The 23,186-nt window shown below is 36.4% G+C and overlaps 1 protein-coding gene across 3 annotated transcripts in view; it reads left to right on the forward strand.

Moving 5' to 3' along the window:
• The first annotated feature begins 1,783 nt into the window (after positions 1 to 1,783).
• The window catches only part of LOC120432503 (C-1-tetrahydrofolate synthase, cytoplasmic), a 231,747-nt gene continuing 210,344 nt past the window's right edge, over positions 1,784 to 23,186 (forward strand). The window contains exons 1-2 of one of the 3 annotated variants that reach the window (XM_039597716.2): positions 1,784 to 1,934; positions 4,383 to 5,166. In XM_039597716.2, the coding sequence (XP_039453650.1) occupies positions 4,953 to 5,166 (214 nt within the window). In that variant the 5' untranslated portion in view covers positions 1,784 to 1,934; positions 4,383 to 4,952. Of the gene's footprint in view, positions 2,460 to 4,382; positions 5,167 to 23,186 lie in introns of those variants that run through there. The other 2 variants (XM_039597715.2, XM_052710624.1) reach the window with 2 other exon arrangements.

Here is a 23,186-nt window from a genome sequence, read left to right on the forward strand (position 1 = left end):
AAAAAATGAAAATTTGGTTTATAGGACCTTTTCAAAAAAAAAAACTCCAGATATTTGTTAATTCGTGTAGGTCGGTGTTATTTTTGCTGAAAATTTTGCAACGGAAAAGAGCAAAGATAATTGTAGCCGCCGAGAACTGAAAGTTTGATATTTTTACAACACTGATCATCAACATTCATCCAATGGTAATTTCAATTGGCCACAAACGTGTTTAGCTAAAGTTCCACTTATCACCTGTGATTGCAGCTCTCGTACGTGTGTGTCTGTGTATGTGTGTATTAGGTGTGTGTATGTTCTGAGCAAATACCGCAAACATCGAAGCAGTTTCAAATATCCTCAATCACACATACAAACAGTATCAAGCACTCACCCACGTCAGTAATTAAATTAATCGAAATCACTCGAGTGCAACGCGCCTGAGGCAAGCAAGAGTCCGCCAACACTTGCCACGGGGAATTCCTGTGGAGAGATGCTTGATGATTTGTGTGTATTGGTGTGTGTGTGTGTTTGTGTGAAATTGGATCATGGTACCAAGTACTACTGAGCGGATCAGATCAGGTAAGTCGGAAGTCGTTGAATGGCGCTGCCAATAGCTGATACGTGCCGGTTGTGAAGAAGATGGTATGTCTTGCGGTAACTTAATTGCGTAATTTGGTTCTACTTGTGGGCAACGGCATGAGCTGCTTAAGCTGTTGAGTCTTATAAGAAAGGCTGATTTCGAAGAATTGCAAGACCATGCCGCCGCACTGCTACAGTCATCCCACTTATTCGGACGTCAAAGTCTTCCTAATGTGGGATAAATGGAATATTTTTTTAATAATTTTGATTTCTATTGATGTTATTTAATATATTAATATTTTTAGATATCGATTGTGCTCTCTTGTACTAAGTTTGCTGTTTTTTTCTAGTTAGCATCGAGGTTAGCATTAGAGAGCAAAGAGGCATCGATACACGGAGAAAAAGAGTTCCCAAAATCGTGAACAAGCGTTCATAAAAATGGGAACCACGAGCAAAGTGTTCCATTCCCAAGGTACGTTTTTGGAAATCGTACCATGGGATTTGAACTCTTTTTTTCTCCGTGTATGTTAATGTTAACCCAGAGTTTGCTTCAGTTTTGACAGAAGTGGACACCACCAAAGCCCAATACACCCCCAATATCCCTTCGATCCTTTGTTCAACAGTTAAACAATAAAAATTCATTAAACTGAACCATTGCACACGTCTCCGCTCTGAAATGACTTCCCGCACGCCCATACGCGCGCTCATAACTTCTTGAAGCCCATAACTTATAAGACTGACACAATAAACAGTCAAACTCGCCTCCTTGTTCCCCTCACAATCCTTCAAGCCGATGTCAACAACCATTTGACTCACGGACCGAAACGGAACAGGGGAGCCCTGCATGCCTACTTTACCCCCGACAAGGCTCTCCTCCAACACCAACGCCATATTACATAACCTCTTCGAGTCACTCACCAACCGAATGAACTCCTCGGCTCTACACTCATCCGCCGAGGGGTCCACCGTCAGTCACTCATGCCCAAACTCAATCCTGTCAACGCGGGATCTCCTTTCGCACGGCTTCCTTTGTTCCACGCACGGTGGAGAGCGTCAAAACAAACCGTTTTAAGCGCTCGCGTTGCTCGCGAGCGCGCACGCGCTCTCGTCCTGTTCGAGCAGTTGAGAGCGTGCCGCTTTGGCTCTCTCGCCGGACCTAATCACGAGCCGGGAACACCGAAGTGCGAGCTCAGTTCCGCGTTATCCTCGCTCGCGTTCGGTAGTGCAGGGCACTCTTGTTGGTGCACCCGGAAGAAGGTGTTGTTGTCGCTCGGAATCACGCAACTTTTTGACAGCGGCGAGCTGTGAGTGCTCGCGGCAGAGCCAGTGGAATGAGTGTCGTCGATGTGTAGAGCACGCGGTGGAGGTTGAGGCAGGTCTGAAAATTGTGGGGGTGCTTGAGGGATCCAGAGAAGGCACGGGGGGAAATAGGACACTCGTGGGAGCGAGTTGTGCTCCAGAAAAGATTGAAGAAAAAACGAGGAAAATCTTCGCTCATCATGCGATGCCACGGTCTCTGGTGTTTTTGATTATTTTCTTGCGCAAAGTGTGACGTTTCGAGGCGAGTGACAGCTGGCGCGGCGTCAAATCCGCGCCCGTTCCAGACAGGGACTGGTGTCAGCCGGATAAGCTGCAGGGAAGAAGTGCTAATAACGCGCTGTCAGTCAGATTAAGGGCAACGAGAGCAAGCAATTTTCTGGGTGGTGGCGATGTAAACAAGCACCTCCCGCCTGCAGAAGCTGACAACTGTGTGAGTGGTGCTCGTGACAGACGCCGTCAGCGGGATGAGCACTGGATTTGTTTGTTGGTAAACAACACGGTGAAGCAGGAAGAGTCAAAGTTTGCTGGAGTTCGTTCAACTGGATAACAAATTCTTCACCGGAACTTGTTTGTATTTGCATGTAGGTGTGTTTACACGTGTGCGTTCAGTACTCGGAAGCGCATCGAGCCGGAGAAAGTGGATTAAAAATTAATGATGATGATCTGTGTGTGTGTGTGCGTGCACCGTGATTCGGTTCGATCCACCGGAAGAACCCACGGGAGGGTGAAATTTACATAATTGCATACATCCAGGGGCAGCAGAAAGAGCAAAAGGGAAAGCGAAATAACGCGTCGCTGCACAGATTTTTGCCGCTTGGCGCCAGATTGGGGAGGCTTACAAAAAAAAAGTTAAAAACATTACACTGAACGATTCAGTAATTACATAAAGCAGTGATTTACAACGGTCGGTGGGCGTCGAGACGCGATTCGGATGGCCCGGAAAAAGCTTCCGTGGACGCCGGTGGGCCGGAATGCTCGTAACTTGGCACAGAATCGACACGGCGCGGCGACGAAATTGGAGTTGCAGTGGAATGAAGTCATTTCCAGTGGAAGTGACCAGTGTACCTTGGGGCAGAATGACACGGAAAAGTTGAAATTTAAAGATTGTAGAAAAAAAGATTGTTGTCCTAAGGACTATATTTCTTATGCGGTGTCAATCCAGAAAATCGTAAAGTGTCACGCGGTTTTTTTTTTCCTTTTTCATGAAATTATTTTTATTAGGCCCGCGGCCTACTCGGGGTTAGTAGGAGAAGGGATTGATGTTAAAAGACGCAACGCAACAAGTCACTGTTGAGTGAATTTTTCTAGAACAAAAAGCGAATGACGTAATATGAGATAAACAGTGCAAAGGGGCGGAGCATACGTCTCCCTTCTTGGCCAATAAAAGCCGGCTCGGTCAGTCCAGGGAAATCATTTTATCGCTGGACGCCGTGGAGTGAATACTACCCTGTATCTGGAGGTCCAGATTTAGTTAGCTGAAGAGCAGATGACCTCGAGCTTTTCCAAAATTGTTTGTCATATTGGTCATGCGTAACATAATCCTGCATCTTTTTTTAATAAAAAAAGAGATATGCACCAGGAAGAAAAAAGAGTGAATTGTTCCACCGAAGTTGAAACCGCCATTCCAGTTTTTTTTTCTTCTGACATCAACAACAAACAAGTTGTCAAACTATTTGCCATCGATCAAAGTGAGCCTTCTGGTGAAAATTTGGCGAAAGAAGCCCATTGGAAAATACAACATCGACACCTTTTCTGAATCCACTTATAACTAAGTCAGTTCGGCTTAGATCAACTTGGGGTGTTCTAGACAATTGTTCCCCATATTATTTTTGATATAAATCTGAGATTTCAGGATTATTAGTTCGATAGAAGATTTTTTGCTGTTAGAAAATGGAAAAAATTGCAGATTTCCCATGCAAACTTACATGCTAAAGAGCTGTGACGAAACCTAAACCAAATTTGCTGAAAATTTCAGGGGAGCTTCTGTGGACAACAAACAATGATTTTATCAACAATGCAGCGGGTTTGCTGACATTTTTGCATTTCCAAGGAGCCATGAACCACACTAATGCACCTAGGTTATTTACACACTTCCTGGAGTTAAGACTGTTCGTCTAATACCGTAACAAGCAGAATATAGTCGGATTTTGAAAACTATCCCAACTTTTCCGTGCCTCCTCCACGGTTAAGGTTAACTGCCCTGCAGGCCGTCGTCATCAACCGCGGTGGTGCGAAAAGGCATACTTCACGTAGTACGCCATGACGATTGCCTTCATTACTCCTAATCCGCCCCCAAGTAGACTACTTAGCCCAAATGGGCACCCATTTGGCCAGCAAACCCCTCTCGGCCCATTCAGGTGATTACTCTTGCCACTACCACGTTTGAACTTCTACTCTGCTTCCCGTTTGACGAACGGCCATTGGAAAACCCCTGGATGTATGCAACGAGAAACGTCGATGTAGTGTTTTTTTTTGTTCTAATGCATCGCTTATTCAACATGTAGATTCTCCAACGAGTACCGTTCAAGCTTGAATTAAAGCACATTTATGAATCAGAATGTGCTGTGTTACAAACCCACACCGTTGCAACCAGTTAAATGAACATGTGGGAGTGTGATTAATGAATGAAAAGGAGGAAAAAACAGTGTGAAAATCCACCCTACTTTTGTCACGCAGGGCTTCGTCCTGGCGATGGTTCTTTTGTTCGTGAAGAAGCCACAGGAAAAAAGTGAAAAAAAAAATAAATGTAGGATGTGTGAATCCCGAAGGAAACAATAGTCCCACCCACAGCCGAAGCGGATTAAGTGGACCGTCCGGGCGAGGAATTCCAGCCTAAGTTGAGGGAGGGGGTGGCTTAAGCGTCAAGTGTGTTGTTCAAAACTCTAAAAATTCCGCTCTGGTGACAACGAAACTCGCGCGGCAAGTGTTGTTTTCGGAAGGTTGTTTATTTTCCCGGTATTCCGTTTTATTTCCCCGAAAAAGTTGTGAGCAAAAAATGCTCCCATTCGATCGTTCAACAAAAACAACAACAACAGCAACGGCAATTTCGGCTCAACTGACCAACGGCAGGTGCAATGCGACCACAGCAGTACAAAAATGGCGAATGTTGTTCCGGTGTTGTTGAGGCCACGATGGCTAGGACGGCGAACGGTTGGGGAAGTGCGACGGAGCGGCAGCGGCGGCGGCCCCGTCGACACGGTCTGGGATTTATGGCCGGATTGGTCGCGTTGCTAGTGGCCACCGTGGCAGCGACCGGACTGATGGGAGCCGGTGCGAGCAGAGTTTTCGGTGAGTTGAGTTTTTTTTTTTTTTTCAACTATGTTATGGAGTTGGAAATTGAGGTTAACACTCAAACGCTCGGGTAGTCATTTGACCCTTATTTTTTTTCTTAAAAATCTCATAACTTTTGGTAGAATTGACCAAATTAGATGCTTCCGGTTGCAAAAGATCCAGATTTGTCTATATTTTGAACTGTCAGATGGGGGACAAATATGGTCCACTTTTACCGGAGATATTCCGGATTCCATTGGGGTACCTCGGCCCTCTTATTTGGGGTTTTGGTCAATAGAACAAAAACCATTGCACAGAACAATGCCGGAAATGATGCAAAACTTCAAGGCATAATTCTAATACATCATCTAGCAAAAATAATGTACATGGTAAAGTCCTACGGGGCACCGGAACCGGTTTCATTTGGGCACCAATCGACATCAGCTCAGTAAACCGTTTCCGGTTGGAACCTGTTTCGGTGACCGAAGGTCTTGGCCATGCCATGTATCTATGCAGGATGATGTATTAGAATGATGCCTTGGCGTTTTGCATCATTTCCGGCATTGTTCTGTGCAATGGTTTTTATTTTTTTGACCAAAACCCCAAATAGGAGGGCCGAGGTACCCCAACGGAATCCGGAATATCTCCGGTAAAAGTGGACCATATTTGTCCCCCATCTGACAGTTCAAAATATAGACAAATCTGGATCTTTTGCAACCGGAAACATCTAATTTGGTCAATTCTACCAAAAGTTATGAGATTTTTAAGAAAAAAAATAGGGGTCAAATGACTACCCGAGCGTTTGAGTGTTAAGGTAACAACAATTGGTCAAATACATATATATTTGCACGTTAGACGAAAACGGATATAAATCCTGTAAGCAAATCCGGTAACACTGTGTTGTTGAATTGGATTTCTATCCGTATATGATTAAGCGATAAAGGCAATATAAATGTAAAAATGTTAAGACTTTTCTTTGATGATTGGAAATCTGATAAGTGACTTTATAAAAGATATCGTTGGAATTGCAACAAAAACACATAAAATATGTAAATATAGCAGCAATAATGATATCAAAATCCATATTTTTACCTTTTGTTGTATGAGTAATGAAGTAATGTTTCAAGATCTGCTAAGCCTAAGTAATCGTAAATTTCCCGAAACCAGCGAAAATCGAGAAAAAGATAGTTTGATGATTTTTTTCCACAAAAAGTTGGGAAAGTTGGGAATCTAAAGCATCCTTTTTTTGCCTTCCTCACTGAGGTAAGGCTATAATCCTGCTCTAAAAATGAACTTTTTATTAAAAGCTCGAAGACCCACCTTCATATATACATATCGACTCAGAATCGAAAACTGAACAAATGGCTGTGTGTGTGTGTGTGTATGTGTGTGTGTGTATGTGTGTGTGTGGTTATGTATGTATGTGTTCAAAAATCTTGCCAAGTTTCTCAGCACTGGCTGAACCAATTTTGATCGAACCAGTTGCATTCGACTTGGTTTAGGGTCCCATACATCGCTATTGAATTGTTTGAAGTTTCGATAAGTAGTTCAAAAGTTATGTATAAAAATGTGTTTTCACATATATACGGATCTCAATTATATGCATGTAAACGATGTCCGGATTCATCATCCAACCCATCGTTGGTTAGGTAATCAAAAGACCTTTCCAACAAGTCCACAACATCGAAGATCTGGTAACCCTGTCTCGAGTTATGACCACTTAAGTGATATTTATGTACTTTTTGAAGCCGGATCTCACTTAAATGCATGAAAACGATGTCCGGATCCATCATCCGACCCATCGTTAGTTAGGTAATCGAGAGACCTTTCCAACGAGTCCATATAATTGAAAATCTGGCAACCCTGTCTCGAGTTATGACCACTTAAGTGATATTTATGTACTTTTTTGAAGCCGGATCTCACTTAAATGCATGTAAACGATGTCCGGATCCATCATCCGACCCATCATTGGTTAGGTAATCAAAAGACCTTTCCAACGAGTCCATATAATTGAAGATCTGGCAACCCTGTCTCGAGTTATGACCACTTAAGTGATATTTATGTACTTTTTTGAAGCCGGATCTCACTTAAATGCATGTAAACGATGTCCGGAACCATCATCCGACCCATCGTTGGTTAGGTAATCAAGAGAACTTTCCAACGAGTCCACATAATTGAAAATCTGGCATCCCTGTCTCGAGTTATGACAACTTAAGTTATATCTGTGTACTTATTTTTCTGGACCTAAAAAAATAGCTGAAATATGTGTCCAAACCACTCATATTACCATTGTTGGTAAAAAGTGAGGAAGGCATCAACCACATAGGTGGATTAAGTTAGTTTAAAAAAAAAATACACTCTATGGGTCAAATCACGATACACCGCTCGAAATTTCTAAATACAAAAAAAAAAGCAATTTGAACAATACCAATGAACTATTTACGAGGAAATTTCGGGTGAGTTTTCAAAAAGCCGTAAGAGCCACCGTGACCTCTGACACTTATTTTCGTTTTTCTCCAAATTAAACAAAATTTCATTTATTTTTAGTTTGGGGCACTTGAAGGACGTGTAGATGAGCAATCTCAAGCATTTTTGATATTGTTTTTTCGTAGGTAGGTCGAATACCGATGCAAAAAGGACTTTGTTTACCAATGGTTCTTACGGTTTTTTTGAAAACTAATCCGAGAAATGTTCTTAAATAGCTTAACAACACTGGACAGGATAGAATGATTAATGTGAAGTTTAGAAATATTAAATAATTAATTGATTTTCGATCAATTGCGGAACATATATTAAACGGTTAATTTTCGAGGGCGAATTCTTGGCCAAAAACAAACTTCAAACTAAATCAGTTTCTAAAATGACAGCACTTGACCTTCAAATCAGACTTTTTTACAAGATATCGCCAACAAAATCCTTCCGAACAGAAATAAATTTCATTGAAATGGCAAAACCGTTAAAAATCACCTAGACTCAAACTCAACCCAGACCCAATGTCACCAGACCCAGACCCAATGTCACCTCTACTGGCGGTATTCAATTCGTTTTTACTCGCACAAAGCAAGCTCAGCACATTTTATGCAACGAATATTTTCAAAGGTTACATCGACTTCCTCTTCAAGACTGGCTAAAAAAAATCGAGGGGTTAAGAAATAATTCATTTAAAAATATCCAAATTTCAAGCAATGCAACAAAAAACCTTCGTTGGCCCTACTTTTTTTTCTTAAAAATCTCATTACTTTTGGTAGAATTGACCAAATTGGATGCTTCCGGTTGCAAAAGATCCAGATTTGATTCCTTGAAGTTTTGTAGCATTTCCGACATTGTCCTGCCGAAAAGATATTGTAATATTGATCAAATACCCATATTAGAGGGCCGAGGTACCCCAACGGAATCCGGAATATCTCAGGTAAAATTGGACTATATTTGTCCCCCATCTGACAGAACAAAATATAGACAAATCTGGATCTTTTGCAACCGGAAACATTCAAGTTGGTCAATTCTACCAGAAGTTATGAGATTTTCAAGAAAAAAAAAGTAGGGGTTGAATGACTAGCCGTGTTAATAATTTTTTTTTTCGAATTTATGTTTTATTAAAACTTTGGCCTGTAATTTGATTTTTCCTAATTTTATTTTTCGACAAAGCCTTGCTAAATATGACCTATTGCGTCTTTATTTTTTAGATGTTTAACTTTTGAAAAATCTTAATCGTATTTCATGCATTTTGAAAAAAAATCTTTGAAATTTTTCATTTTACAATCCAATTTGTTTTATTTTGCATATATATCCGGATGTTAGATAATTGTCTTCAAATTGACTCAACTACCATCATGTTACACATCGTTAAATAGTTATTTAAAAGACCTTTCCTACGAGTCCAAAATTGTTCAATTCAATTCGGTTTTATTGGTGCATAATCAAGATACAATCAGTTCTTTCCTTTAGGGACGACATTGCAATTCATAACAGAGTTTTGGAGTTCCTTTCAGCTGTGTGTTGCATCACAATCCATTTTGGAACAATTATTTCTATAACTAAGGCACTAACAAGAGCAAGAAAAAATTAAAAAAAACTTGCAAAAATTGTAAAGGAAAGAGGAAAGAAAGAGAAAAAGCGTCATCATCTCCCCCGCGATCGCCCCCAACCAGGAGGGAACGCTGAGTTGTCCGCGGGAACCGAACGCTGCCCAGCTGCCGGCACAGTTAAGTTCGTACTTCGATGAGGAGGGTGGGACGCTGCTGCTTTCTTCTTCCTCTTTTCCTGCTCCTCGAGGTAATTTTTTCGTGCACTGCATCCACGGTAGTTGCTGGTATGGTTGCCTCCACAGTTGGCGCACTTGATGCGCGCCTTGGTTTGCTCTGCCTTGTCCCCCAAGTCCGCTTTGCACGGCAGTGCACAGGCCTCCGAGAGGTGTGATTCACCGCACTTCACGCAGCGGGGCGGGAGGTTGCAGTTCCGCGAGCCGTGGCCGATTTTCTGGCAACGGTGGCATTGTGCTGCGTCCGACGGGTTCTTTGAGTAGAACCGCCAGTTTACCCAAAAACCGTCCAACGCCTTAGTTCGCCGCAGGTCTTGAATTTTGACGGTGCCGCGGTCGAAGTACAACAGGTACAGTGTGTGTGTACCTGTTACCGTTGTCTTGCGCGAGAGTACCTTTATGTCACGCGGCGTTATTCCAGCACCCGAGAGGTCCTTCTTGAGGTCGGAGATCGGGCGGTCTTGGTTCCCCTGCAAGACGACCTTAACAGCTGTCTTCTGCACGGGGTTGAATGTGCAGAACTTATAGTTTTTACTCTTTAATTTATCCACAACCAGGTCGAAGTTCTTTTTGTCGAATGTGTAAACTTGCACCGACGACTTACGACTTATCGTCCGCCAACGTGTCCAAAACAAAAAATGGAGGTGGTCTTCGTTTCGTAGGAGAATTGTTCTTTTTTGGCGTCGACACTTTTTTCCGTGCACGCCCGTCGTCGTCGGTAGTGCTACCGTCGGTGTTGTTGTTGTTGCTTTCATCGTCGCTCAGCATCTGGAACTCGTTCCTGACGGGGATGTTGGCGGTTGTGCCGCTGGTTGTGGCACCGGAATTACCGGATCGGGTTCGCACTGGTGATCTCGGAACGTATCCGGGATGTAGTAACTTTTTGTCGATTCCATCTGCGCTCACGCTCCCCTGCGCGATGGCGGCCGACACGGCGTTTGTTTGTTTACCTTTTTGCACACGGCCGGTAGACGAACTTCGCGGGTTTTTTGAGGCCGCACTCGAACTGCCACGGTCACGGCCGGCCTTTGGCATGCTGGAGAAGCAAACTCACGGGTTATCAAAATCAATTACGGTGAAAAAATCCGAAAAAACGATAGAGCACTGAGCACTTCACTGCTGCTTGCTCTCGTGCGTACACGGAGGTGGTCTAAAATTTTAAAGAGCTGGCAACGCTGTCTCTTGATGTGACCACTTAAGTGATATTTATGTACTTTTTTGAAGCCGGATTTCACTTATCTGTATGTAAACAAGGTCCGATACAATAATTCGACCCTTCATTGAGTAGGTAATCAAAAGACCTTCCAAACGATTACGAAAGTTTGAAGATCTGGCCCTGTTTAAGTTATGGTGTACACTCGTCCCGCCCGGGTGGATCAATCGGACCGCGCACTGGACTTTCAATCCAGAGGTTGCTGGTTCGAATCCCGCGGCGGGCGCTCTCAAAATTCTAAGTGTAAATATGGGTATCCGGCGCCGTCGCTCCGTGCCGTACTCAAACACTTAGGAGGCGATGTCCTTGTCGTTAAAAGGAAGACACTAGTGGTTGGTACTAGCAATGGTGGCCGACAGCTATAAAGTCAACTTCGTTTCGTTTTTTCGTACACTCAACCCTCCGGTGGTTGGTCGCTTTTTTCGTTTGACACTATTTTAGTTTGTACCCCGTTGGTTGGTCAAAGTGAAACTAAAAAGTGACGAACTGTCACTTTTTAAACGGCGCTCACGCACACTATCAAAACAAACGTTTGGTAGTGTGTGTGAGAACTCTGTGTAAAAGGGGTGTCAAACTAAAAAGTGACCCCGTTCGTTTGACAACAGTAGGTGTCAAACCATCGGAGTTTGAATGTAGTGTTTCAAAGAATTAATAATTCAATTCAAGACCAGGAAGTGAATTGTACATGGCTTGTGGGGTAATTTGGAAACCTTTTGTGGGGTAGTTTGAACAAATTTTGTGGAATCATTAGGAAAAATTTTGCAGGATGAGTTGAACATTTGTTCGTTGAACCTGGTTTTATTTTATCAACTACGGATTTTGTGATAAAAATTTTGATACAAATAATAATTTGTGGAGGTAATTTGGACACTTTTTGATTTATTTTTTATTTTTTTTTAAACCAACCAAACGGGACCACGCGGTCGCTTCTTACAAATTGAGTTGTTTCCATGTATTTTTTTTTTTTTTAGATCTGCATTCTATACATGCAAATAACTCGCATAGGCATTTGGATGGTGTTAGCTCTGCCAAGCTTCGGTGACCCATTTCTACGCTGGCTAGCCGAGCGCGAGGTCCCTCAGCTTGAGTCGACAAGCCCCGCCCTGAAGAACGTTTGCATCAATCGGATTCAAACGTTATTTAGAACTTCCGAACCCTTGTCAAATGGACAAGGACCCAGCGCGTATATAGTAACAGTAACAGTATTCCTAATTCCAGTCATAGCCTACCAACCAAGTCGCGATGGCCTAGTGGTTAGCATTTTTGCTTACCAATCCAAAGGACGGGGGATCGAACCCCGACTCGAGCGACTTTGATTTTTCGTTCATGTTCAGAGTTTCAAGATTTATATTTCCTATAATTTCTCGTTGGGAGCAGATGGGAATCGAACCCAGGATCATTTGCTTACAAAGCGAACACCGTAACCAGTCAGCCACGGCCGCTCCTAATTTGGACACTTTTTGATTTTTGTGATAAAAATAAATTTCTAAACTACCCTAAATTCGCCTAAAGGTATACTTTCATAAAGATAGAGCCACCACATTTGGAAATACAAATTTTATAGAAGTTAGTTCGTGTTGGCAAACATTTAAAACAATGTTCGAATTTCGAATTTGCACATTTTAGCGAATTAAATCTTTATCAATGCTACACATCTATCGCTGAAATTTGAAAATGCCTAAATGCACCGTTTGATAACTTACTGACTACTAACTAACTTACTCGAGCGCACCCAATTAATATCCACAAAAGATAATCCCCAGCCCATTACCGGAACCAGGTTTAGCTGCGATCAAGCCCCACGCATTGCAGCCCGAAAAACTAGGTTATTTTGCGAATTTACTCGAAGCTCTCAATTGTAATGCAAATCCGTATGTAAATTTAAACTCCCCTTCCCAAATGAGCAACACACACCACAAGTGCGAGGCTGGTTAAACATGGAAGCTTTTAAATGGTTTCGCGAGTCACACCTTGCTCTGGGTAGGTTTCAAGCTAGATCTGAAATAAATTGTGCACTTTGCAGTTACGCGAAACTCTTTGAAACTTGAATTTCCGTCAATTTCTAGAACGTTAGCCTCGGAAATCGTCGACGTGCCTTCCAAGTAGAAATGCTATGAAGTTGGCTTAATTCTCAGGAATCAACGATTCTCGCATCACTGTTCTTCCATCCAGCATCATCGCGTGCCATCTGTGCCACGCTGGTAATGTTATTTCTCTCAAATCCCGAAATTTCTGCTGTTTTCCTTCCAACACTACCACCCCCCGAGCACAGCACAGCTGGCTCAACATGTCCCGATGTGCCGCAACTTTTCTCCCCGGCCGAAACCTGCCGATCAAAATCTTCTCCTAAGCGTCAACCACCGACCGGATTAAATCTTCAAGCTAGTGTTTTGGAAAACATTTGGCGAAAAGCTGCATTGCGTTCTGACTTTGAACGAAGCATCAGCTGGCACTTTAGTTCGAGTTAAAACTCGATTTTTCCGCAACTAGGAGCACCCCAAATGCGAGGCAGATTGCATTCTAAGCTTTCTTTTTCGGTGTGTCTTTTCCGGAACCAGAAATTGAAAGCAAAACATCAGAAAGTGGCACTGCTGGAAAGTGCCAAAAAGCTAATGAATTTTCCTGAAAGTGAATCGAAACTTTCCGACACCATATGGGAACCGAGCTGGCCGAGGACGTGTCCTGTTGCTGGGGAGTGCTCGGAATAGTTTGTGGCAAAATTAGTTCAATTTGGCGAAAGTTGGCTCGGGACGAAACACTCGTTGATCTGGAGAGTTTAGGAGCTTGTTGGTTGATTCCAGCTTGGTGATACACTTTTCATGGCTGGAACTCTGGTAATTTCGCACACTTGATTAGACGCTTCAAATTTGATAGTTTTAATTTAGTTCGTGGGAATAGTATCTGACCTTTCACGTTAACAACAGAGCTCGTTCCGTATAAATTGCATGCTTAATATTTAAACATAGACATGATGTAGCTAACAACCAGCAGAATAGTTGCAATGCATAACAACTTGCAGGGATTTTTATTTAATTAAATATATTTTAGTTGAACTCCGATTCTTGGTCGAATGGTCGCCACCGCAATTGAAGCATTTGGCTTCGATGTTCTCGTTGGTTGTGTTGCAAGCTTGAGTCTTTCAGCACACTCACATCCATGTCGTACAGGCCTCGGAGGACCTGTTTCATGGTGCGTTTCATGGCTGTAGTATTCAATCTTTTTATTGTTCAAGAAATCCCGAACGTAGTTGTGATTCTTTTCTGCCAGGTAGCAGAATTTTGAGTCCAAAGTATACTCCAATCCTAAAATGTCATACAACATATAACAAATTACCCTCAAGCACTCTGCAATTTGCACAGCGTTAAATCGAATAGACACCCTGCCTGGTGCTCTCGAGACCTAAAACAAAAAAAAAACGACCCACCCCTTAAACTAAGTTATAAACTATTTTTCCTCGCAAAGTGGCACAAAATTCCAGGGTGGCCGTCGTTCTGCGATGAATTAGTAGCTCAGTAACTCTCGCAGGGTCATCACAATTTCAACGGACACAACACAACTTGTTCCGAGGGGGGAATCGGGGGCCAACCAAAAAGCCAAACTCAAAGGTCTCGCCTGCGCAACAGATTAAAATATGAGTTTGTCGAAACTATTTCGCTCGGAGCTGCTTGCATTTTTGCCTCCGATGATGGAAAAGTTCTTGAACATCGGATTCTGGACGGCATCACGATTATCAAGCCGGGCTAAATAATATTGATTTTGTGTAATTATGCTGCACGAGCTTCATTGAGTATGGAGTTTTGCGCGGTTTTGGCGTAAAGATAGAGATCAATTTAGCAAATCATCTGCGCAAAACAGAAAAAATAGGCAAATCATTTGCGCAACACAGAACAAATCAGCAACAAAGCTTAAAATAATGAACAATTGAAGCAGAAGAACACTAAGACATTAAAACATTAAAACAATAAAACATTAAAACATTAAAACATTAAAACATTAAAACATTAAAACATTAAAACATTAAAACATTAAAACATTAAAACATTAAAACATTAAAACATTAAAACATTAAAACATTAAATCATTAAAACGTTACAACATTAAAACATTAAAACATTAAAACATTAAAACATTCAAACATTCAAACATTAAAACATTAAAACATTAAAACATTCAAACATTAAAACATTAAAACATTAAAACATTAAAACATTAAAACATTAAAACATTAAAACATTAAAACATTAAAACATTAAAACATTAAAACATTAAAACATTAAAACATTAAAACATTAAAACATTAAAACATTCAAACATTCAAACATTAAAACATTAAAACATTGAAACATTGAAACATTAAAACATTAAAACATTAAAACATTAAAACATTAAAACATTAAAACATTAAAACATTAAAACATTAAAACATTAAAACATTAAAACATTAAAACATTAAAACATTAAAACATTAAAACATTAAAACATTAAAACATTAAAACATTAAAACATTAAAACATTAAAACATTAAAACATTAAAACATTAAAACATTAAAACATTAAAACATCAAAACATCAAAACATTAAAACATTAAAACATTAAAACATTAAAACATTAAAACATTAAAACATTAAAACATTAAAACATTAAAACATTAAAACATTAAAACATTAAAACATTATAACATTAAAACATTAAAACATTAAAACATCAAAACATTAAAACATTAAAACATTAAAACATTAAAACATTAAAACATTAAAACATTAAAACATTAAAACATTAAAACATTAAAACATTAAAACATTAAAACATTAAAACATTAAAACATTAAAACATTAAAACATTAAAACATTAAAACATTAAAACATTAAAACATTAAAACATTAAAACATTAAAACATTAAAACATTAAAACATTAAAACATTGAAACATTGAAACATTAAAACATTAAAACGTTTCAACTTTTGAAAAAACCTTAAAAACATGGAAAAATAAAACATGATAAATTAACCCGAGCAGACGGAAATAACGTGGGAATAACATTTTTTGTTATTTGAAAATACTAGGCCAATAACATTTTATGTTATGTATTACAATATTTGTTATTCGCCGTCATGATTTTTTTGTTATTGGATTGTTATTGTAATAACAGACTAATAGCATTTTGCGTTATTCTTCGAACAAATCTTTGTTATTCTTTTTTGTTATTTTAACAACTAATCCGAACACCCCAATAACAATTGCAGTTATTCTTCCATAACAAAAAATGGTATTCCAAAGTTGTTTTGACTTTTAACCAATATCAGACCAATAACAAATTTGGTTAGGATAACATAAACTGTTATTAATCTCTTATGCTAAAATGGATTTTGTAAGAATATTCCATAACATTTTTTGTTATTTTAACAGTATTTGTTATTGAAATTGCATGAATTTTGTTATTACCGTCTCCCGAGCAGACGGAATTAACTTGGGAAGGTCAGTTTTTGATATTGTGAGAATATCGAAATATGTTATTGGGATGATCAAATTAGTTATTAAAATAACAAAAATCAATAACAAAGATTTGTTCGAAGAATAACTTAAACTGTTATTATGTTGTTATTGCAACAACAAACCAATAACACAGAAGGAATCATGAAGGAATAACAAGATTTGTTATTTTGTGCGGAGAGGTGGAGCAGCATAATAACAAAAAATGTTATTGAACAGGTATGTCTCCATAACAAAAAAATGTTATTGTTTTGGTTTATTTGTAATTTGCAAATAAACCTGCAGTTGCCATATCTCCTCTGTACTAGTCAGGGCTGCAGAGTCGGGACTTTGAATCCATACTTTGAAGACAACTCCGACTCTGACTCCGACTTCACAGATTCCGACTCCAAGTAAAAGTTGCTGAAAATTTGCTGAATCCGATGCAGTCTCCGAGGTCTCACTCCAGCTCCGACTTCCTGGCTCTGTGAAAATAATAACAGTTTTTGTTATTCACCCTTCAAAAATTAATAAATCAATTTCAAATATCAAATCAATTAATTCTGCTAGGGAATATAACAAAATTTAAAAAAAAAATCAACCCTCAAAAGTTAATTTTATCGGATTAATTTTAGCTTGAACCCCATTTCATGGTGAAATAAATGAACCCGATAAAATTGGTCAAAATTATCCCATAGTTCTAGCCAATTTAAGTAAAGTCCCTTAGGGGGTGTATCAAATTATAAAAAAAATCAACTTTCAAAATTTCAACTTTTTAGAATAATTTAAGCTTAAGGACCCCATTTCATGGCCAAAATAATGATCCCGACGAAATTGGTCAAAATTATCCCATAGTTCTAGCCAATTTTAGCAAAGTCCTTTAGGGGGTATATCAAATAATTAAAAAAATCAACTTTCAAAATTTCTACTTTTTAGAATAATTTTAGCTTAAGGACCCCATTTCAAGGCCAAAATAATGACCCTGACGAAATTGGTCAAAATTATCCCATAGTTCTAACCAATTTTAAACAAAGTCCTTTAGGGGGTATATCAAATAATTAAAAAAAAATCAACTTTCAAGGAGGAGGCTTAAGGACCCCATTTCATGGCCAAAATAATGATCCCGACGAAATTAGTCAAAATTATTCCATAGTTTTAGCCAATTAATGACCCCGACGAAATTAGACAAAATTATCCCAAAGATCTAAACATATTTATCAAAAGAAAAAATAATAACAGATTGTGTTATGGACACTTAGAAACTTTTCCATTTTTGCGATTTATGGTAATTTTATTTCTAAGTCAGTATACCGAACGAATAACAAATTTTGTTATTAGTAGGGGTTTTTGAAATGTATAACATTTCCTCTTATTTGCGTGTTATTAAACATTGTCAATACAATATCACTTCAATACCAAATTTTGTTATTTTATCATAAACTGTTATTATTTTTCTTCTTGAAGTTGAACTTCAGGATAAAATAATAACACTTTATGCTATTTTAACAGTTTTTTTTATTAAAATATTATTAATTTTGTTATTACCGTCTGCCCGGGCTGCCCGGGAATAAATTGATATTTTGATAAATTGATAAATTGATAAATTGATAAATTGATAAATTGATAAATTGATAAATTGATAAATTGATAAATTGATAAATTGATAAATTGATAAATTGATCAATTGATAAATTGATAAATTGATAAATTGATAAATTGATAAATTGATAAATTGATAAATTGATAAATTGATAAATTGATAAATTGATAAATTGATAAATTGATAAATTGATAAATTGATAAATTGATAAATTGATAAATTGATAAATTGATAAATTGATAAATTGATAAATTGATAAATTGATAAATTGATAAATTGATAAATTGATAAATTGATAAATTGATAAATTGATAAATTGATAAATTGATAAATTGATAAATTGATAAATTGATAAATTGATAAATTGATAAATTGATAAATTGATAAATTGATAAATTGATAAATTGATAAATTGATAAATTGATAAATTGATAAATTGATAAATTGATAAATTGATAAATTGATAAATTGATAAATTGATAAATTGATAAATTGATAAATTGATAAATTGATAAATTGATAAATTGATAAATTGATAAATTGATAAATTGATAAATTGATAAATTGATAAATTGATAAATTGATAAATTGATAAATTGATAAATTGATAAATTGATAAATTGATAAATTGATAAATTGATAAATTGATAAATTGATAAATTGATAAATTGATAAATTGATAAATTGATAAATTGATAAATTGATAAATTGATAAATTGATAAATTGATAAATTGATAAATTGATAAATTGATAAATTGATAAATTGATAAATTGATAAATTGATAAATTGATAAATTGATAAATTGATAAATTGATAAATTGATAAATTGATAAATTGATAAATTGATAAATTGATAAATTGATAAATTGATAAATTGATAAATTGATAAATTGATAAATTGATAAATTGATAAATTGATAAATTGATAAATTGATAAATTGATAAATTGATAAATTGATAAATTGATAAATTGATAAATTGATAAATTGATAAATTGATAAATTGATATATTGATAAATTGATAAATTGATAAATTGATAAATTGATATATTGATAAATTGATAAATTGATAAATTGATAAATTGATAAATTGATAAATTGATAAATTGATAAATTGATAAATTGATAAATTGATAAATTGATAAATTGATAAATTGATAAATTGATAAATTGATAAATTGATAAATTGATAAATTGATAAATTGATAAATTGATAAATTGATAAATTGATAAATTGATAAATTGATAAATTGATAAATTGATAAATTGATAAATTGATAAATTGATAAATTGATAAATTGATAAATTGATAAATTGATAAATTGATAAATTGATAAATTGATAAATTGATAAATTGATAAATTGATAAATTGATAAACTGATAAATTGATAAATTGATAAACTGATAAATTGATAAATTGATAAATTGATAAATTGATAAATTGATAAATTGATAAATTGATAAATTGATAAATTGATAAATTGATAAATTGATAAATTGATCAATTGATAAATTGATAAATTGATAAATTGATCAATTGATCAATTGATAAATTGATAAATTGATAAATTGATAAATTGATAAATTGATAAATTGATAAATTGATAAATCGATAAATTGATAAATTGATAAATTGATAAATTGATAAATTGATAAATTGATAAATTGATAAATTGATAAATTGATAAATTGATAAATTGATAAATTGATAAATTGATAAATTGATAAATTGATAAATTGATAAATTGATAAATTGATAAATTGATAAATTGATAAATTGATAAATTGATAAATTGATAAATTGATAAATTGATAAATTGATAAATTGATAAATTGATAAATTGATAAATTGATAAATTGATAAATTGATAAATTGATAAATTGATAAATTGTTAAATTGATAAATTGATCAATTGATCAATTGATAAATTGATAAATTGATAAATTGATAAATTGATAAATTGATAAATTGATAAATTGTTAAATTGATAAATTGATCAATTGATCAATTGATAAATTGATAAATTGATAAATTGATAAATTGATAAATTGATAAATTGATAAATTGATAAATGATAAATTGATAAATTGATCAATTGATCAATTGATAAATTGATAAATTGATAAATTGATAAATTGATAAATTGATAAATTGATAAATTGATAAATTGATAAATTGATAAATTGATAAATTGATAAATTGATAAATTGATAAATTGATAAATTGATAAATTGATAAATTGATAAATTGATAAATTGATAAATTGATAAATTGATAAATTGATAAATTGATAAATTGATAAATTGATAAATTGATAAATTGATAAATTGATAAATTGATAAATTGATAAATTGATAAATTGATAAATTGATAAATTGATAAATTGATAAATTGATAAATTGATAAATTGATAAATTGATAAATTGATAAATTGATAAATTGATAAATTGATAAATTGATAAATTGATAAATTGATAAATTGATAAATTGATAAATTGATAAATTGATAAATTGATAAATTGATAAATTGATAAATTGATAAATTGATAAATTGATAAATTGATAAATTGATAAATTGATAAATTGATAAATTGATAAATTGATAAATTGATAAATTGATAAATTGATAAATTGATAAATTGATAAATTGATAAATTGATAAATTGATAAATTAATATTTTTTTCAATAATAAAATAATGAAACAGAATAAAAAAAACTTTTAAAAATCAAGAAAACTTTCAAATACAAGACACGCCCTCAAAAACTAAACAACCCGAAACAAATTCAAAAATTCCAAGAAAAATTCCTCGAACGATAAGTTTCAATTAACGTCTGGTCGAAATTTCTCTTTTGCTTCTGTCGAAACAGATGAACAGTAGGTGGAGGCAACGTGGGACAAACCGAACTTCGCACACTCTTCCGGCCGAATTGCTTCGAGTTGTTTGTTATTGTGGCCAAAGTTTTCCAAGTTCCTCTTACTTTACAGAAGAAGTACTTCGGCGGAACAAACTTCCCTCCTGAAATGGCGCACTTTTGGGTTATTTTTTGCTGCAATTTTCGCACATTTTCATAAATGCCAAAATTTCATATTCTTTATTTAAAAAAAATCTCGTGTGATTCCTGCTTGGAAGATAATTTTGACAAAGACTAACGTAATTTCTGGACGACCCCCGAAAAAATGAACACCAAAGAGAAACTTTCTTTTCCTGGCGAACCGTGTCGCGAAAAACTAAAAAAGATGAAACTTTTACCTCACATTATCGATTTATCACCAGCAACGCTTCGTTCGATGCTCGGTTCCCAGCTTCCCCGCCAGAGGACGCGGAATTTTTGGGGTAGCTTCCACCCCAAAAAGTACACAGCCAAGTTTCGGCGTCGTTGCTTTCGGTCGTAGTGACAAGTTAATTAAAATACAATTCGCTTCGGGCTGTTGTTATCGACAACTTTTTCGTCTTTTTACCGGCTTCCTCAAAGTGGGTGGGCGAGGCGAAGACGAAGGAAAATTGGAAAATTGAGAACAACACACTCACACCATGTTTCTCTGTGTACACGTGTATTTCGGGAGCTAAATTTGGGTCGATTTTGGGGAAGATAAATTGGGCAGCAATTTATACTGTTGTCGAAACTTTTTTTTTGCTGTTGCGTTCTCAAATTTGGAACGGTCCCGAGGGCTGTTGTTTCAGTGTAATTTGCCTAATTGTTACGCGTCCGGGAGGGGAGGGATGTGAACTCCCCCCGCCCCCTCCTTTGCTTCCGGATGGTTTAGGAAAAGCAGGAATTTCAGAGTGCGTGAATCGATATTGCGTACGGAGATCAAGTGTCAAGAGTTCTAGAGGTATTTGATTGCGAGCAATAAAATTTTATCGGTTGCTGTATTGATATTAGTTCATAATTGACCGATCGTTGATTCTCAAAAGATCCTTGGTAAATACAATAGTATATATTAAATCCTCCGTTCCGGTGGGCATACTGAGCCCAAATCCCAAATCTTGATTGGACGTAACAGGAGCTGGCGCTCCGCCTTTTAATTTTAAACGGGATTTAACCCGTGAAAAAAGATTTTTTTCAAAAATGTCACTTTTTGAGGCATTTTGGCCACTAAAGCGTTTGATTAGTGCGGTGCCTGTGGGGACGCGCAGTCCTGTTTTTTTCGTGTTATTTTCGTCTCTTTTGTGTCGCTACTTGTGTGCATGGGGTGATTGGTTCGCTTCTTTTTCTTTTTTTTATTTTTTAAATTTAAATTTTTTTTGTGTGCGAGTTCGTTGGCCGATGAGTGTTTTTTTTGTTCTCTTTATATAGTTTTCGATAGAAACGATCCGATTTTTTTTTTGAGACAAGCAAGTCGTATTGCTGAATTTAGTCCTTTCCATATCAACGAGGATCGGAAGGCACGTCGATGAATATGTTTTAAGGCTTATGATATAAAATAATTTTAATGAATGAAGCCCTTCCTACATCACCGTTGATCGGAAGGCACGCCGACGAAGAATTCCTGGAGATTCGCGGTCGAATTAATACTATATTTAAATCTCTAGTTAACTATCTTTCCGCAGCCGGCTGCCTAAGATTTTTTTAAATTTCAACCGATAAACAAATTGCTCATGGTCGCATCACCTACCACAGTGAATCCTGACCTCATACCCATTTTACTAACCCCTCAAAACTCATGTTGTACTTTGTCGGAGACGCAGCCGATTTAGCGGTCCCATCACTCAAGTATCGGACTAACATTCCCATCCACTTCCTTGTGTCTTACATCTGGTCGTGGCCGGCGTCGGCATTGATCAGCACGATAGGGACCTTTGAAAATTGCGAAGGGGTGATGATTGGTTCCTACTTTTCATCTGTGGCCCACGGAGCAATGTTTGGGGGTCCTGGTCAATAACAAAGTAGCTGCTACGGGTAGACACCAATGCTATGCTATGCATTTTGGCCACTAAAGCGTTAATTTTCAACATCACTGGTGTGTAGGCCAGATCCTTGCGCATCTTTTGGTATATAAAAAATTGAAGTTTGAAGCACCCTGGAGCTCGATACAGACCTTCAAAGTTTAGCAATTTTTCAAAAAATCGTCCCCGCCAAAAAGATATGCGTCGCAACTCGTGACGCCCAATTTGCTATTTTTTTTATTTTTTTATCTCCTAACAAATTAAATACTTTGAATGCATTAAATAATTTAAATACTTTGAATACAATAAAAACATCAAATACGTTAACAACTTTAAGCACATAAAGTACTTTGAATACTTTAAATACCTTATATAATTTAAGGTGAAGCCGTTGATCATTTTCAAGCACATAGTTTTTTTTTTCACTATATACCCGTTGACACCGCTTGAGACCGTTGATTCCACAGCGTCTCCTTCAAACATCAAATGATTTTATTTATTTTTTTGTTAGTAAGATAAGGTATTAGCTTTCCGATGCCTCCCGAGCTACGATGCTATGGGAAGGTCTTTCTAACAAGATTATCCAGACGACTTAAACCGTCA

This window comes from Culex pipiens, chromosome 1 (assembly GCF_016801865.2).
Source record: "Culex pipiens pallens isolate TS chromosome 1, TS_CPP_V2, whole genome shotgun sequence".
NCBI classification, from domain to species: Eukaryota; Metazoa; Arthropoda; class Insecta; order Diptera; family Culicidae; genus Culex; species Culex pipiens.